Source organism: Manis javanica, chromosome 2, assembly GCF_040802235.1.
Source record: "Manis javanica isolate MJ-LG chromosome 2, MJ_LKY, whole genome shotgun sequence".
In the NCBI taxonomy this organism is placed as follows: domain Eukaryota; kingdom Metazoa; phylum Chordata; class Mammalia; order Pholidota; family Manidae; genus Manis; species Manis javanica.
Genome location: NC_133157.1, coordinates 42,458,809 through 42,477,619, shown reverse-complemented (window position 1 = coordinate 42,477,619; position 18,811 = coordinate 42,458,809). Strand labels below are relative to the sequence as shown.

At 36.0% G+C, this 18,811-nt stretch overlaps 1 protein-coding gene across 1 annotated transcript in view; it reads left to right on the top strand.

The window, feature by feature from the left end:
* The window catches only part of IFT74 (intraflagellar transport 74), a 105,375-nt gene that overhangs the window by 69,264 nt on the left and 17,300 nt on the right, over positions 1 to 18,811 (top strand). The window contains exons 14-16 of the mRNA XM_073228414.1: positions 4,189 to 4,242; positions 5,857 to 5,954; positions 6,763 to 6,889. Of these exons, the coding sequence (XP_073084515.1) occupies positions 4,189 to 4,242; positions 5,857 to 5,954; positions 6,763 to 6,889 (279 nt within the window). The remainder of the gene's footprint in view (positions 1 to 4,188; positions 4,243 to 5,856; positions 5,955 to 6,762; positions 6,890 to 18,811) is intronic.

Sequence of the window (18,811 nt, the reverse complement as noted above, 5' to 3'; positions counted from 1 at the left end):
AAGATGACATCAAGAAAGAGAAATTTTGAAAAATACAGTATCTGACATGAAATATACAATGAAGGTGTTTAAAAGCAGATCAGAAGAGGTAGAGGAGATGTAAATAGAATAGAAATTAGCAACTGAGGCTAAAAAAGGAAAACCCATCAGGTTATCATCACACTTCTCAGCAGAAACCACAGAGGCTAGAAGGGAGTGGCATGATACATTGAATGCAATGAAACAGAAAGGTCTCGAACCAAGAATACTCTACTTGGAAAGATTATCATTTAAATTAGAAGAAGGGATGTAACAATTTCCAGATAAGAAAACTTGAGGGAATTTACCTCCCACAAACAGTCTACAGTGTATTTCAAAGGGAGTGCTATACGTAGAAGTGTGCCTGAGGCTAATTAGCTGTCACCAGAGAAAATAAAACCACAGTAAAGGAAGCAGATGAATTAATTACTAAGCAAATGCAAAATTAAATGACACCTAACATATAAAGAGTAGAGTAGGAAGACAAAGAAGTGAGAAAAGAGCAGGAGTTGCAGTACTTGTATCAGACAAAATAGACTTCAAAGCAAAGAAAGTAATGAGACAGAGAAGGGCATTCCATAATGATAAAGGGCTCAGTCCAACAAGAAGATATAATCATTATAAATATCTATGCACCCAGTATAGGAGCACTTACATATGTGAAAAAATACTAACATAATAAAAGGGGGAAATAGAATGAAATGCATTCATTTTAGGAGACCTCAACACACCAGTCATTCCAAAAGACATATCAACCAACAGAAAATAAGTAAGGAGACACAGGCACTAAACAACACATTAGAACAGATGGACCTAACAGACATCTACAGAACACTCCACCCAAAAGCAGCAAGATACACATTCTTCTCAAGTACACATTTTCCAGAGTAGATCATATACTAGGCCATAAAAAGAGCCTCAGTAAATTCAGAAGGATTGCAATTGTGCCAGCCATCTTCTCAGACCACAAAGGTATGAAACTAGAAATAAATTACACAAAGAAAATGAAAAAGCCCACAGACACATGGAGGCTTAATAACATGCTCCTAAATAATCAATGGATCAATGACCAAATAAAAACAGAGATCAAGCAATATATGGAGACAAAAGATGCTCCACATTGCTAATTATCAGAGAAATGCAAATTTAAACCACAATGAGATATCACCTCACACCAGTAAGGATGACCAACATCCAAAAGAAAGGGAACAACAAATGTTGGCAAGAATGTGGAGAAAGGGGAACCCTCCTCCACTGTTGGTGGGAATGTAAATTAGTTCAACCATTGTGGAAAGCAGTATAGAGGTTCCTCAAAAAACCCAACATAGAAATACCATTTGACCCAGGAATTCCACTCCTAGGAATTTTCCCTAAGAATGCAGGAGACCAGTTTGAAAAAGACAGATGCACCCTTATGTTTATCGCAGCACTATTTACAATAGCCAAGAAATAGAAGCAACCTAAGTGTCCATCAGTAGATGAATAGATAAAGAAGATGTGGTACATACATACAATGCAATATTATTCATCCATAAGAAGAAAACAGATCTTACCATTTGCAGCAACATGGATGGAGCCGAGGGGTATTATGCTCAATGAAATGAGCCAGGCAGAGGACAAGTACCAAATAATTTCCCTCATTTGTGGAGTATAACACCAAAGCAAAAATGAAGGAGCAAAAAAGGAGCAGACTCACAGACTCCAAGAAGGGACTGGTGTTTACCAAAGGGGATGCATGGGGGGCAGGGAAGTAGGAGGGAATTAAGGATATTATGATTAGCACACATAATGTAGGGGAGCATGGGGAAGGCAGTATAGTACCGAGGAGATAAGTAGTGACTCTATAGCATCTTACTTTGCTGATGGCCACTGACGGCAGTGGTGTGTGTAGGGGGACTTGATAATATGGATGAGTGTAGTAACCATGTTGCTCATGTGAAACCTTCATAAGATTATATATCAATGATACCTTAATAAAAATAACTTAGTCATATACAAATTATTATTAATAATAAGTTATCTCTCCCCCCCACCACCACACAACTAATCTTTTTCATCATTATGCTCTGACACCATTGTGGATCATTTGAACTCAAGTAGAGTTGTTACTGCATCCAAACCCTTAGTCTGAGTGTACTCAATGTTTTCCATTGGTTTCAGATATTTGCTGGCTAGGAATTTATGACCACTGGGTATTTACTTTCCTCAGACAGTAGTTTTCACTTTCGTCTTTTTACTACCAGTACTGTTTCACAGGCCTTGACAAGATTTTCTCTGTATTAAGGCTGTCCTCAGTGAGTTTGGGAAAAATATTCTCAAGCCAGAAAGCGGAAAACACTGCTGACCCAGGTCTCAGACTTTGCCATCACCTTTGTGTACTCATAACTCACTTCCCACCCAAGCAAATACATATACAAATAGAAGTCCATGCCTCCGTGTGATTAATGGCTCTACCCTGACAATCTTCTCCACTCTGTATCTTTATTGCTACTCTAGCCAGTACTGGCAAAAACTGTATACCTTATAGAAGGATTTATTGAACACAGGCTGATAATTAGGTTTTAGCATCTGGGATCTAACTGTGGACTCCCTTATTTCCTTTGAACTCTTCTTCCTAAAGACCTAGATGCCAGCAGCTTATCAGGAACTCCCTTAGGAATCTCTAGCCTGTTATTCCCTCCATCCTTGCTGGGCGTTATCTCAGTGAGGTTCCTTGGTTTCTCCAGAATGCTAAAAATTTACTATCTTGGGATGAAGAAATTTCAGATTTAAGCAAGAACAAATTTATTCTGCTTTCTCTACCTGGGACCCTGGGAACCTGCAGCCATTTCACTAGTCCAAGAAAATAGCTGTGTGCCTCCAAAACTCATTTTTTGTTATGCTGAAAATCCTGATGTCATAAAATAATCATGAGCCATGGCTACTCATGAATGGTTCCTTTAAGCAGCTAGAGTCTTAAATTTTATCCATTTGTCCAGGCCTTGGATTTTTGCCCTTTAAACCTGTCTTTTGCATATATTCAATGCAGTGTGTCCAAACAGCTATAAGCAACTTCTTCCTTAACTTGCCTCTCTATTTAGTTAATAATAATATCACTATGTCCTAGATTACCCATGCCAGAATGCTAGTGGTCATACCTGACTCATCCTTCTCTAACCCTCACCAAAACCCATTCACTCTGCTCTTAAATGTCTGGAACAGAAACCCACTATCTTCCATCTTAATTGCTACCACTCTACTCTAGGCAACCTTCTTCTTTCTCCTGGATTACTGCAACAACCTTCTTCTAACTGGTGTCATTGCCTTCAGTCTCTTTTATTCTCTAGACCAGATATTTTTCAAAAGTGCAAACTGATCATTTTATTCCCCTTCTTAAAATTCTTCGATAATTTTATCATTGTCCTTAGGAGAAAGTCTAAACTTACAACATGTCTTATAAGGTCTCTTAATAACCTGCCTCATCATTGTTCCACTTTTTGACATCACAGTCTCTGCCTTGGCCAACTACTCTTTCAGTTTCTTGTGCTACCATATTCATCCTCACTTTCAAATTTCTCTACATATAATGCATTGACTTTGAACCCATTCTTCTCTGTTTTGACTAGGTAATTCCTATTCATTCATTCTTTATAATGCAGCTTAATTATTACTGCTTTGGAGAAAATTTCCCTGAATCCCTAAACTAGATTAGTTGTCCTTGCTGTGTGCTCCTATAGCACTCTTTATTTTTCATATGATAGGGCTTAGTACATTTTAATTACTTATTAACTCTCTAGACTTCAGGCTCTGTGAGGGAAGAAATCCTGCTATTTGCTTGCTGTTGTGAGCTATTCAAAGATGGAATGAACTTCCTGAGGAGCTTATGTTTCCCATCACCAGTAGTGTTCATTTGTAGATTGAAAAGCTCCAAGTTGGGACCGAGATAGAGCACCATTGGGAAGCCTTTAAGGCCTTTCCAATCAGGAGATGGTTTTTTCCAAATGGCCAAACATACATGTATAGCTGTTTTCAAAGACTCTATAAGTCAATATAAAAGAATTTCACCTAACCGAAAATAATTGACTATTCAGTGATTAATAATGGCAGATAGAGAATCTAAGAGCTATTTCTAATTTAGAACATTGCATCTGGAGTTTTTGAAATTAATGTTATATTTTGTATCTCTTATAGGTGAAATGAATCAGAAATACCAGGAGCTAAAAAAAAGGGAGGAGAATATGAACAGTAAGTGATAATCTTACAGATATGAAAATATTCTTAGCTCTCATTTATACCAAAACAGAGATCTTATTTTTGGAAGATACAATGGCTAATGATAAATACGGAAGTGTGGATATTGAAAACATATGCCATAAAGAATTACTAAATATCTAGCATAGTTTAGGGATGGGTAGAGAAATGTAAAAAGGTTTTGTACATGTGTATGTGTGTATATGAGTATGTATTAGGGATATATTCTAAAGCTAGGACTTAGATTTATAATCTGAATAGCCTACAGACTATTTATTGGTTGAATGTTGAATGTTCTCTTTTACATGCTTCACTATGTTTACCTTTAATATCTTTCATGTTTTTGTTTTAGCTTTTCATAATACTTATTATGTGCCCTTACCTCAGATCTTGTTACTTGGTTCATCACTAACCAACTAAATTAGTAGCCTTCTGTTGCAGCTTCACACTCACTTTCTAAAAAAATCTTAACTTTGTAAATACATGTTCATTTAAACTTATATATTCAGAAAATTTTCAAAATTGACATAATATACAATAGTATATTATCTATTACTGGCTTCCTTTCTAAAGTATCATTTTGCTAGACTCTGAAGTTTCATAGGTCTGATGTCAGTTTTACCTTCATAGTAACAGGTAACTTCTATTACTGCATACTGCATATTAGAAAGCAGTAATTGCAATATCCCATGATCTCTTTTTTTTTGCCTTGACTTCTCAAACTCAATGTGGCTAAAGTGGATCTTTTCTTCCTTTCCTCTCCATACTGTTCTTGTTGGGTTTTTCTCTGTTGTAATGAGTGTCCCATGTTCCCCAGTCACTACCTAGGAGTTATCTGTTGGGTACTGTAGTCTGAAACCAAAGGCTTTATGGTTGTAATATTGCTGTGACCAGGCCCTCTACCTTCAGTTTGGGCAATGTGTAGTTTTATGCAGACTGGCTTTGGCTTTCTTAGTGTCACACACCCATGAGATTTCTTTAAAATTTCAGCAAGTACCAAAAATTATCTTACGATTAATTTGTAGTTTCATGCTAATAGTAAAGTTATTTTTAACTGTATTTATTTTTGGAAGATATATAAAAATACTTTAAGAATGTAAATAAGCCAATTGTGTGCTGGTTCTATATTAGATAAGAAAAAGGATGAGTTCTTAGAATATTTATAATCTGTTATTACTAAGCTTATTTTAGTTAAGATTACTAAGTTTGACAAGTAAAATGCTCATTTTCAGATAAAGTACGTACCTAGTAATACTGTTTTCAGAAATAAAGCTAGTGGCTAATTATAGATGTTAATAATTGTAGATGGTGTCAAGGAGATCCAATATAAAAACAGATTTTTTTCTGATCCCTGTTTTATCAGCTGTTATTTCTGAGGTGGTATGTAAACATTTTTAGTTCATTTATATCGTTAGGCTTTCAAAGTTTGAAAGTATGTAGAAATGTTCTTATTGAGTAATTTAATTACCCTTGGGTTAATAAAAATTTGAAAGAGTAATACTTTATTTTGCTTGAATTTCTAAAAAAGTACTCAACACCTATAAATCAGGGTTTATAAAGTGTTAACTGTATCAACAGTAGCCTCTCATCATATTTTTCAAACTTCAGCTTTTATTGAGACTTTTGAGGAAACTAAGAAACAGGAACTGGAACGGAAGACACAGATCGAGGCCAGCATCATTGCACTTTTGGAGCACTGTAGTCGAGTAAGTACCATGTGCTGGTCTCACTGCTTTTACTGTGACAGCCTGTCCAAATACAACTTAGAAATTCAGTGGCTCACTATCAGTGTTCATTTAAACCATTTCCTTTAAATTCTCTTGTTTGTTTTTTTATTTCTCCAAGTTGTTATTTTTTAATCTTCCTAGCAAAGTTCAGCTAATTAGGATGATAGGGAAAAAGGATGACATACATATCATATCAATATTCAGCAGTAAGTGAGGGACTAATTCAGAGTAATTAATATTTTCTTCCATCATTCATCTACCAGAACTTGTACAAGTGGTAACATTTACACAGATAATGTCAAAATCTAGATATTATATTAGAAAATGTTAATATATTTTTATATACTGTAATTTATATTATAAACAGAAGAATCTACAAGAGTACAAGATACCTCATAAGTGTCTTGATTCATCAAAAAATGCTTATTGAATAGGTACTAATGTACTACTTATGTGTGGTGCCATAGGAGGAAAATGCATGGTCTCTTTTCAGTATTCTAAGTTTTTTAAGACTCTAGTCAGTTCCTAAAATAGTATAGCTGAATTTTTTCTACAGTGAAATAAAGCAAATATAAAAGAAACAGTTCTGAATTTTAATTTAGCTTCTCTCGTTATTGAGAAAACCTGACTTTGGATTGGATATTTTTTAAAACATATATAATGAATGATGTACTGCAAAAAAGAATACCCATTCAAAACACTCAGTCCTGTAGCAGTGTTTCCCAAGAATTTTATTGGAGGATTAAATCATGGAGTTTTTTCCATTTTTGTTTCTCTACAAATACAGAATATAAATCGGATGAAACAGGTATCCTCTATCACCAATCAAGAACTGAAGATGATGCAGGATGATCTCAATTTTAAATCTACCGAAATGCAGAAATCACAAAGTACAGCTAGGAATTTGACTTCAGGTGAGAAAACAATCTAGATTTTAGTATCTGTTTTTTTTCTGTAATAAATTAGAACTTTTAAAGTCTAATGTTATTCTCTCTGCTTTTTTTTTTTTGGAAGACTGAGGATATAATATATGATTGCCTATTGCTCCAGTCATTTATAGTCTCAGAATTTTATGTGACTTTCACATCGACTTAATAGTGTTTCACTGGAATAATGTCGTTCATTTACTGTATATTGAAAACTTGTTCTCTACCTGCACTATAACTTGGTTATACAGAGACAAAAAATATATATACTCTTTTTCCCCAAGGAACTTTCAACCTGGTGAAATGACAAACAATTAACATATAGTGAAGCAGTGCTATGATAGAAACATAGGAACAATGGAAGTACATAGGGCTTGTATTCACCCCAGTTATAGTTAGGAGAGGTATCCTAGAAGAGGTAATGTTTTTAATTATAATTAGTTTCAGCCACTATGACTAACAGACTAGAGCAGCAATGTCCAGTAGAAATGTAATGCCAGCCACCATACATAATTTAAAATTTCCTAGTAGCCACATTAAAAAAGTAAAAAGAGGAAGGTGAATTTTAGTGATATATTTTTTTAGCCCAGTGTGTCCAAAATAGTATCAGTTCAACATGTAATCAGTATAAAAATGATCAATGAGTTTTTGCAGTTATAACCCATCTCATTTCATCTAGATACATTGGAGTACTCAAAAGCCATCTGTGTATAGTGCTACTATTTGGATAGTGAAGGTAGAGATTAGAAACAAATTGAGCTTAAAGAATTTAGGATAAAGTCATGTAAAAATTTGTATGGAATTTTTAGTTGTTGATTCTGTGTGTGTTCTTTATGCTGGTGTGTGGTGACATTGAATTAGATGTTTTTACTTGTCTACTTGGAATTAACCCTGGCAGTTAGTGAGATCATGGAGAATAAAGACTTAATTATTATTTGCTAGTTTAAAAATATTGAAAGGTGTTTGAAATGTAGTAGTGGATCCATAATATCCATTTATCTGTAATCTCAAAATCTAAAAAGCTCTTGGCAGCAAAGCCTAACCTGAACTGATGTGAGGCTATTAGTGATCACTACTGTGACTGTTCATAGCTTTTGCTGCAGGAATATTCATGTGCTTGATGACAGGCTGCTACCTCAGCTCCTGCTGTGGGAGCTATATAAAAATCATTATATACAGTATATTACTTTTCTAAAATCTGAAGAATTCTACATTCTGAAACACAAGTGCCTAGTACTTTTATATAAGGGATTAGGATAAATGCATACTGAAGGCTGTTAATATACAGTTGAATTTATATTGATAATATAGGTGGACAATTGTTGCTTTTAATATTATATTTTATCTGCCAGGATTTGTTTAGAGTTTGTTTGCCATAGTTTCATTTATAAATTTGAATTATATGCCAAGCAACCAGAGGAGGTACATTCTAGATTTAATTTACACCTACTGTTAGCTTGACTATAAGTATTTTTTGAATGTGATAAAAACACACAAAAGAATTTTACCATCTTAACCATTTTTAAATGTGCATATAAATATTAGTGTTAATTATATGCACATTTTTGTGCAATAGATCTCTGGAACTGTTTCATCTTGCACTTACCAGTGGAATAACTGCCCATTCACTCACTCCCCTGCTCTTCATAATCTACTTTCTGTTTCTTGAGTTCGATTACTTTAGATACCTTATATAAGTGGAAACACGAAGTATTTGTCATTTTATGAGTGGTTTATTTCATTTATTATAGTGTCCTTGAGGTTCATATATATTATGTGAAAGAATTTCCTTTTTTAAGGCTGCATAATATTCTATATGTACAGGATATACAGTTGGCCTTTAAACAACATGGGTTTGAATTTTGCAGTTCCATTTATACTGGATTTTTTTCAAATATTGGAATATATTGGAAAACTGTGACAATTTCTATTTTATTTGAAGAACACAGTGTATAACATATATAACATTCAAAATATGTGTTAATCAACTGTTTATATTATAAGTAAGGCTTCCAATCAGCAGTAGGATATTAGTTTTTTGGGACACTCAAAAGTTATATGCAAATTTCTAACTGCATGGTGGTTCAGTGCCCCAACCCCTGTGTTGTTCAAGGGTCATAGTACATACTATGTTTTCTTCATTCATTCATTGTTGATGAACGTTTAGGTTGTTTCCACCCCTCAGCTGTTGTGAATCATGATGCAATGAACACATCTCTTCAAGATCACATATTTTCAAATATGGGTATTTTAATATCCTTATTTTTTCTATAAGCTAAAGAATTTTATGTGTAATTATTCACTAGGAAACCCATTTTGTTTTAGACCATAATCTTAAGTTTCTCATTTATGTGAAGCCAATTCAACAAGTTTTTGCCTCCTTTAAGCTATCTTTGTATAATGGCTGTTGAGAAACATACATTTTTTAAAACATAAATAGTAATACCAGTAAATTATCAGGACTTTGTATTCCTTTCATACTTTTTATACTGTGTTTACACTTCCTTTTAAAAACGAGTCATTATATTTTCTCCAATGATGTAGCATTGAAAAAGAATGGGAACTGGCTTCACTGGATGAAAATCTTATTTATTATTATGATAAGGATTTTACTGAAAATTCCTTTATTAAGGCTTAAATTCACCGACCTGCTACAATTAACTTCATTACTCAGTTATCTGTAAGTGTTAATTTAAACCAAGCATTTATATTATTTTTTTCTCTTTCGTTAACACCATCACCCACAAGAAATTTCTTGTATCTGGAAATCACCGTAAGAGGTTTATAATATTCTTCTCACTCTTCAGAGATAATGAATTTTAATTCCCCTTTTGTCAATTGCCTCCCTTTTGGCCCTTGAAGTTATCATTGGAACTCACCTGATTTTCTTAGTGTACTCTGTATTTCTTAAGGAAATATCATTCCCAAGGGGGCAAATTACTTCTAGTGGGGAGGATAAAAAAAACTGGATATTATAACAGTTTGTGTCCTCCAAATGGGTCACTGTACATAAACAGATGTACCTTACATCTGTACTATAAAAATTTCACAAGAGGAAGGTGATTGGGAAAAAAAATAGTTGATAAAAAGCTCCTTGGGGGACAATAATGAAATAAAAAGATTAAGAAACACTAGTATACTACATGAGTAAAGAGGCAAGAAGTCTGTCAGCATTAGTTTTTATTTTTATTTTTGGAAAGGAAACTCCAGGGAATAAACAAATGCGCTGATGGCAGAATATTTCAGAAACATTTCCCCGGGTCAGAGTGGTTCCTTTTGAGATTTTGCTTCTGTGTACACACTGCTTGGTAAACTTTGCAACTTAATAGCATATCAGAAGGAACTAGTCTGCATCCTCTTCCTGTCTCTTCCCTTGGAGAAGCTTTTAGCTTTTCATGGGGACCTGCTGTTAAAGGAAGATAAACTTTACCCTATACCAACCAACCATTTTCTCCCTTTCTCTAGGAAAAGCAGTTTGTATAACTCCTACATGTATTTCCCTAATATGTCTTCAAATTAAACTTCTTCTTAGATTTATGTATGTCTTTGCACCAGTCAAAATATACTGGCTAAGTACATTTCCTAGTAGAGCATTGAAACACTGTAAGCCTCAGTGACTTTGATTCATCACTTTGATTTTCATCTTAACTATTTCCAGCCCTGCTAGAGATATGAATCCAACAAAACAAAACCCCTCAACATTTGCCCACATATATATAAATGTATATTTAATAACATATATGTTTTAATAACATACATATTTTCTTTATTAAGGCATTATTGATGTACACACTTATGAAGGTTTCACATGAAAAAACAATGTGGTTACTACATTCACTTATATTATTGTGTCCCCACAATACCCCATTGCAGTCTCTGCCCATCAATGTAGTAAGATGCACAGAGTCACTATTTGCCTTCTCTGTGCTGCACTGTCTTCCCCATGATCTCCTCCACACCATGTGTGCCAATCATACAACCCCTTAATCACCTCCCTCCCTCCTCACCCACCCTTTAGTCACCCCTCCCCTTTGGTAACTGCTAGTCTCTTCATGGAGTCTGCGAGTCTGTTGCTGTTTTGTTCTTTCAGTTTTGCTTTGTTGTTACACTCTACAAATGAAGGAAATCATTTGGTATTTGTGTTTCTCCGCGTGACTTATTTCACTGAACATAATATCCTCCAGCTTCATCCATGTTGTTGCAAATGATAGGATTTGTTTCTTTCTTATGGCTCAACAGTATTCCATTGTGTCTATGTACCATATCTTCTTTAACCATTCATCAACTGATGGACACTTAGGATGCTTCCGTATCTTGGCTATTGTAAAAAGTGCTGCGATAAACATAGGGGTGCATATGTCTTTTTAAATCTGAGAATTTATATTCTTTGCATAAATTCCTAGGAGTGGAATTTCTGGGCCAAATGGTATTTCTATTTTAAGTTTTTTGAGGAACCTCCATACTGCTTTCCACAATGGTTGAACTGGCTTACATACCCACCAGCAGTGTGGAAGGGTTCCGCTTTTTCCACATCCTTGCTAACATTTGTTGTTCTTAGACTTTTTGATACTGGCCATCCTAACTGATGTGAGGTGATATCTCATTGTGGTTTATATTTCCATTTCCCTGATAATTAGTGCTGTGGCCATCTGAATTCTTCTTTGGAGAATTGTCTGATCATATTCTCTGCCCATTTTTTTAATATGGTTATTTGTCTTTTGGCTGTTGAGGCATGTAAGTTCTTTATATATTTTGGCTGTTAACCCCTTGTCAGATATGTCATTTATCAAAATATTCTTCCATACTGTAGGATGCCTGTTTGTTCTGCTGATGGTGTCCTTTGTTGTATAGAACCTTTTTAGTTTGATGTAGTCCCACTTGTTCATTTTTGCTTCTGTTTCCCTTGCTCGAGGTGATGCATTCAGAAAAAAGTTGCTCATGTTTATATTCAAGAGATTTTTGCCCATGTTTTCTTCTAAGAGTTTTATGGTTTCACGACTTACATTCAGGTCCTTGATCCATTTCGAGTTTACTTTTGTGTATGGGGTTAAACAATAATCCAGTTTCATTCCTGTCCAGCTGTCCAGTTTTGCCCACACCAGTTGTTGAAGAGGCTGTCATTTCCACATTGTATGTCCATGGCTACTTTATCGTATATTAATTAACTATATATGCTTGGATTTATATCTGGGCTCTCTAATCTGATCCATTGGTCTATGGGTCTGTTCTTGTGCCAGTACCAAATTGTCTTGATTACTGTGGAGCCTGAAGTCGCTTTATTTTTCCTTCTCAGGATTGCTTTGGCTATTAGGGGTTTTTGTGGCACCATATGAATTTTATAAGTATTTTCTCTAGGTCATTGAAGAATGCTGTTGGTATTTTGATAGGGATTGCATTGAATCTGTAGATTACTTTAGGCAGAATGGCTATTTTGACAATATTAATTTTCCCTATCCATGAGCACATGATGTGTTTCCATTTATTGCTGTCTTCTTTAATTTCTCTCATGAGTGTCTTGTACTTTTTAGAGTATAGGTCTTTCACTTATACTTCGTTAGGTTTATTCCTAAATATTCTTTTTGATGTAATTGTAAATGGAATTGTTTTTCTGATTTCTCTTTCTGCTAGTTCAGAGTTAGGGTGTAGGAATGCAACAGATTTCTGTGTATTCATTTTGTATTGGGCAACTTTGCTGAATCCCAATATTAGTTCTGATAGTTTTGGAGTGGAGTCCTTAGGGTTTTTTATGTACAATATCATGTCATCTGCAAACAGTGACTGTTTAACTTCTTCTTTACCAATCTGGATGCCTTTTATTTCTTTGTGTTGTCTGATTGCCATGGCAAGGACCTCCAGTACTATGTTCAATAAAAGGGGAGAGTGGGCATCCTTGTCTTGTTCCTAATCTTAAAGGAAAGGCTTTTAGCTTCTTGCTGTTAAGCATGATGTTGGCTGTAGGTTTGTCATATATGGCCTTTATTTTGTTGAGGTACTTGCCCTCTATACCCATTTTGTTGAGAGTTTTTATCATGAATGGATGTTGGATTTTGTTGAATGCTTTTTCAGTATCTATGGAGATGATCGTCTGGTTTTTGTCCTTCTTTTTGTTGATGTGGTGGATGATGTTGATGGATTTTCTAATATTGTACCATCCTTGCATCCCTGGAATAAATCGTACTTCATCATGATGGTTGATCTTTTTGATATATTTTTGAATTCCATTTGCTTATATTTTGTTGAGTATTTTTGCATCTATGTTCATCAGGGATATTGGTCTGTAATTTTCTTTTTTTGTGGTGTCTTTTCCTGGTTTTGGTATTAGAGTGATGCTGGCCTCATAGATTGACTTTGGAAGTATTCCCTTCTCTTCTACTTTTTGGAAAACTTTAAGGAGAATGGGTATTAGGTCTTTGATAAATGTTTGATAAAATTCAGCAGTGAAGCCATCTGGTCCAGGGTTTTTGTTCTTAGGTCATTTTTTGATTACCAGTTCAATTTTGTTGCTGGTAATTGGTCTGTTCACATTTTCTGTTTCTTTCTGGATCTGCCTTGGAAGGTTGTATTTTTCTAGAAAGTTGTCCATTTCTTCTAGGTTATCCAGTTTGTTAGCATATCATTTTTCATAGTATTACCTAATAATTCTTTGTATTTCTGTGGTGTCCATAGTGATTTTTCCTTTCTCATTTTAGATTGTGTTTATATGTGTAGACCCTCTTTTCTTCTTGAGAAGTCTTGCTAGAGGTTTATCTATTTTGTTTATTTTCTCGAAGAACCACCTACGGTTTCATTGATTCTTTCTGTTGTTTTATTCTTCTCGATTTTACTTATTTTTGCTCTAATCTTTATTATGTATCTCCTTCTACTGACTTTGGGCCTCATTTGTTCTTTTTTCTAGTTTCTTTAGTTGTGAGTTTAGACTGTTCTTAAGGTATTGTACTTCTTTCCTGAGGTAGGCCTGTATTATAATATACTTCCCTCTTAGCATAGCCTTCAGTGCATCCCACAGATTTTGTGGTAATGAATTATTGTCACTTGTCTCCATATATTGCTTGATCTCTGTTTTTATTTGGTCATTGATCCATTGGTTATTTAGGAGCAAGTTGTGAAACCTCCATGTGTTTGTGGGATTTTTCATTTTCTTTGTGTAATTTATTTCTAGTTTCATACGTTTGTGGTCTGAGAAGCTGGTTGGTAAAATTTCAGTATTTTTTAATTTAGCAAGGCTTTTTTTGTGGCCTAGTATATGATCTATTCTTGAAAATGTTCCATGTGCACTTGAGAAGAATGTGTATCCTGCTGCTTTTGGGTGGAGAGTTCTGTAGATGTCTGTTAGGTCTGTCTGTTCTAATGTGTTGTTCAATGTGTCCGTCTCCTTATTTATTTTCTATCTGGTTGATCTGTCCTTTTAAGTGATTGGAGTGTTGAAGTCTCCTTGAATGAATGCATTGCATTCTATTTCCCCTTTTAATTCTGTTAGTATTTGTTTCACATGTATAGGTGCTCCTGTGTTGGGTGCTTAGCTATTTATAATGATTATATCCTCTTGTTGGATTGACTCCTTTGTCATTATGTAATGTCCTTCTTTGTCTCTTATGACTTTCTTTGCTTTAAACTCTATTTTGTCTGATACAAGTACTGCAACACCTGCTTTTTTCTCCCTATTAGTTGCATGAAATATCTCTTTCCATTCCTTCACTTTTAGTGTGTGTATGTCTTTGGGTTTAAAGTGAATCTCTTGTAGACAGCATATAGATGGGTCTTGTTTTTTTATCCATTCAGTGACTCTAATGTCTTTTGATTGGTGCATTCAGTCTATTTGCATTTAGGGTGATTATTGATAGATATGTACTTATTGCCATTGCAGGCTTTAGATTCATAGTTACCAAAGGTTCAAGAGTAACTTCCTTACTATCTAAGAGTCTAGCTTACCTCACTTAGTATATTATTTAAACACAATCTAGAGGTTCTTTTTTTTTCCATCCTTTTTTATTACCTCTGGTGTCAGGTATTTAACCTTACGAACACTCCCATCTATAGCAGTCCCTCCAAAATACAGTGTAGAGACCGTTTGTGGGAGCTAAATTCTCTGAGCTTTTGCTTATCTGGAAATTATTTAATCTCGCCTTCAAATTTAAATGATAATCTTGCCGGATAGAGTATTCTTGGTTTGAGGCCCTTCTGCCTCATTGCATTATATATATCATGCCACTCCCTTCTGGCCTGTAAGGTTTCTGCTGAGAAGTCTGATGATAACCTGATGGGTTTCCCCTGTATGTGATCTTTTTTCTCTCTCCAGCTACTTGTATTATTTTGTCCTTATCCTTGCTCTTTGCCATTCTAATTATTATACGTCTTGGTGTTGTCCTCCTTGGGTCCCTTGTGTTGGGAGATCTGTGCACCTCCATGGTCTGAGAGACTATCTCCTTCCCCAAATTGGGGATGTTTTCAGCAATTACTTCCTTAAAGACGCTTTCTATCTCTTTTTCTCTCTCTTCTTCTTCTTCTGGTACCCCTTTAATACAAATATTGTTCCATTTGGTTTGGTCACATGGTTCTCTCAGTATTCTTTCATTCCTAGAGATCCTTTTTTCTCTCTGTGCCTCAGCTTCTTTGTATTCCTCTTCTCTAATTTCTATTTCATTTATTGTCTCCTCCACTGTATCGAATCTGCTTTTTAAACCCTCCATTGTGTTCCTCAATGACTGGATCTCCATCCTAAATTCGCTCCTGAATTCTTGAATGTATTTCTGTACCTCCATGAGCATGTTTATGATTTTTATTTTGCAATCTCTTTCAGGAAGATTGATTAGTTCAGTCTTACTTGATCATTTTTCTGGTGGTGTTGAAATTTTGCTTTGAACCAAGTTCCTTTGACATTTCATATTTGTATGTGGTGCCCTCTAGTGCCCAGATGCTCTACTCTCCGATGCTGCTCAGCCCCTGGAGCGATGTCAGCGGTTGCAGGGGAGTAGTACTGGTGCCTGGGGGGAGGAAAACCTGTTTCCTGCTTCCTGTCTGCTACACCTGTCTCCACTGCCAAAACCAGGGGGCTGAACACACAGGTATAAGCCTCTATGCTTTCTGTTTGTAGCTGCTGTAGGTGGGGCTTCCCTCTGGCTGGCCTGATGCCAGGGCAGGGTTTGCCAGTTTGCAAGCCATGTGTGGGCTGGCCAGGGGGAAGGCGCAGCCGGTATCACGGTGGGGGGCCTTGGAGCTGTGTAGCCACCCAGGGGATGGAGTGCCTAAAGATCGTGAAAGTTCCCAACCTGCTGGGCAGAGTGCACCTGGACAATTTTGTCTACCTGTCCTTTCTCCTGAGAAGTAAGCTCTGTGCAATCCTTGCCCCTTTAGCGGCCCTCTTGCTTTTAGGAAGTCTCTCAAACTGCCCACCCAGATCAGCCAGATATGGATTTCTGTTTTCCACAAGCAGCTGGAATCTCAGTCTCTCCAGATGTTCTGCCTGTCTTAGCTTTCCAACCCCACTAATCTCCAGAGCACCATGCAGTGTAGGTTTGTGTTCCCAGAACAGATCTTCAGGGCTAGTTGTTCAGCCTTCACTCCCTCCCTGCTCCGTTTCTCTTCCTCCCACAGGTGAGCTGGGGTTGAGGAAGGGCTTGAGTCCTGCCGGGTCATGGCTTTGGCATGTTACCCTGTTCTGTGAGGTCTGCTCTTTTCTCCACGTGTATGCAGTCTGGCGCAGCCTTCTTTCCTGTTGCTCTTTCAGGATTAGTTGTATTAATTATATTTTTGTATTATATGTGGTTTTAGGAGGAGGTCTCTGTCTAACCTTTCATGTCACCATCTTTAATCCTGTCAATATGTGTATGTTTTTAATAACATATATGTTAGTATAATTGAGTTTTAACACCCTTAAAAGGACAAAAGGAACTGTTCAAGTCTAATTATGCCAAGTTAAGAAAATTTAGTTTGTGTCACATCTCTGACAGCAAATGCATTGGTGCATTTCTTCCCTGCATATATGTATAGCAGTAACAATATTTTACACAGCAGTAATAGTAGTATGACTTCATTTCTGTACCCAGACCCGATTTCAGTGTGTAAATATGTGGGAGGGGGTCTTCCTACAACAAGCAGTTCTTGAACACCAGCAGAGTGTTGGAGAACTCAACCCAAATCTGATGTTATCTGCCCAGAGACAGCACCAGATTCCTAGGTTTAGGGCTCGATCCTACAAAACTGCCCTTCACCCCCGACTTCAGACCCAGGTTGCAACCCTCAGTCAGTACCTGTGCTTCTGACCTACCAGCTACAGATTGGCGGTTCCCATGACCTCCCCCCGCCTTAGATTTGATTAATTTGCTAAAGCGGCTCACAGTACTCAGAAAACACTTAGTTTATCAGTTTAATAAAGGATGCCGTAACGGATACAGGTTGACAGCCAGATGAAGAGAGACAGGGCACCATCCCAAATAAAGGAGCTTCTGTCCTCATGGAGCTTGGGGGCCTGGCTCGTTGGCACATGGAGGCAGAGGCCTTTTTGTTCCCCAAGCAGAGCAGGCAAAGCAGAGCAGAGAGAGAACAAGATCTTCTCACGGGTTTTGTGAGTGTTTCATTGCATAGTCATGATTGACTAAATTATTGGCCATTGGCTGATTCAACCTCCCCTGCCCTTGGGTGAGGGTAAAAAAGTCTCTCATTAACATGACAAATCACTTGTTTCACCTTTAAGACTGCAGTGTTTTCAGGAACTGGGGATGAAGACCAAATATAGTTGGGAAATATATATTTGATCATAATAATGACCAAATATTTATTTCTTATAACTCATTGTATCACAGTTGGTAACAACCTCCTTTCTTAAATCACTGTCTTTAGAAGAAATTTTTTAAAGTATTTGATACTTTACACTCTATTGATTGTTATATTTGTAAATAGAGAGTCACTCAATTCTTGAACATATATTCATGACAGTGTTGCCATCCAACTATATTTTAAACAGTAATCTTCCCAGTTTCATAGGTAGAAGAGGAAGGGTTAATTGTATTTGACTTTTCTATTAGACAGTCTGTCTAGATAATAAAATTTAATTCCCAAGTAAATTTTGCTAAACCTTATATGAAGAAATGAACTTATTTACTCATTGCCTGCCCATGTACAAGGGAGACACACTGGTAAAAAGTAGACTAAGTGGGAAAGGTAGACTCAGATTCTGCCCTCTTCAGAGGAGAAAAGTTTGGAGTTTTGATTTAGCAAAGTTTATTATTCATTTATAATATAAATGCTCTTCAAAGTAGTACAGCAGAATCCAGAGTCTATAGCATCAATTTTACTATAAAAATTTACTAGAAATAGGAAAATATGAACCAATGGAAAAGCACTCACTAGACACTGAACCCAAAATAACCCAGATGTTGAAATGAAAAGCACTTAAAAAATTTATAAATATATTTAAGGGGTTAAAGGAAAATAAAGTCATAATAAATGGACAGATGGAGAATCCTACAGAGAAATGGAAATTACCAAAAAGAACTAAGTGAAAATTCTAGAGTTGAAAATGCAACTAATATGAAAAATTCATTGAATGACCATTATAGAGTATCACAACTGAAGAAAAGCCCATGAACTTGAAGACAGATGAATAAAAATTGCCTAGTCGAAGAAGTAAAAGTAAACAAAAGCCTAAATGACCTGTAGGAAAAGTTCAAGCAGTCTAACATACATGTAATTGTAGTCCCAGAAAGAAAGCAAGGACCAGAGAATTTGGGAGAAAAGGTAGTTGAAAAAATAATGACTTAAAATTTCCCAGATTTGGTGAAAAAATTAATTTTATTGGTCTAAGAAACTCAATATAAAACTCCTTCACCTAAGCATTCATAGTAAATTGGTGAAGTGCAAGGTTTCTGTAGCATAGCGGTCATCACACTCGCCCAAGCACGAGAGGTCCTTGGT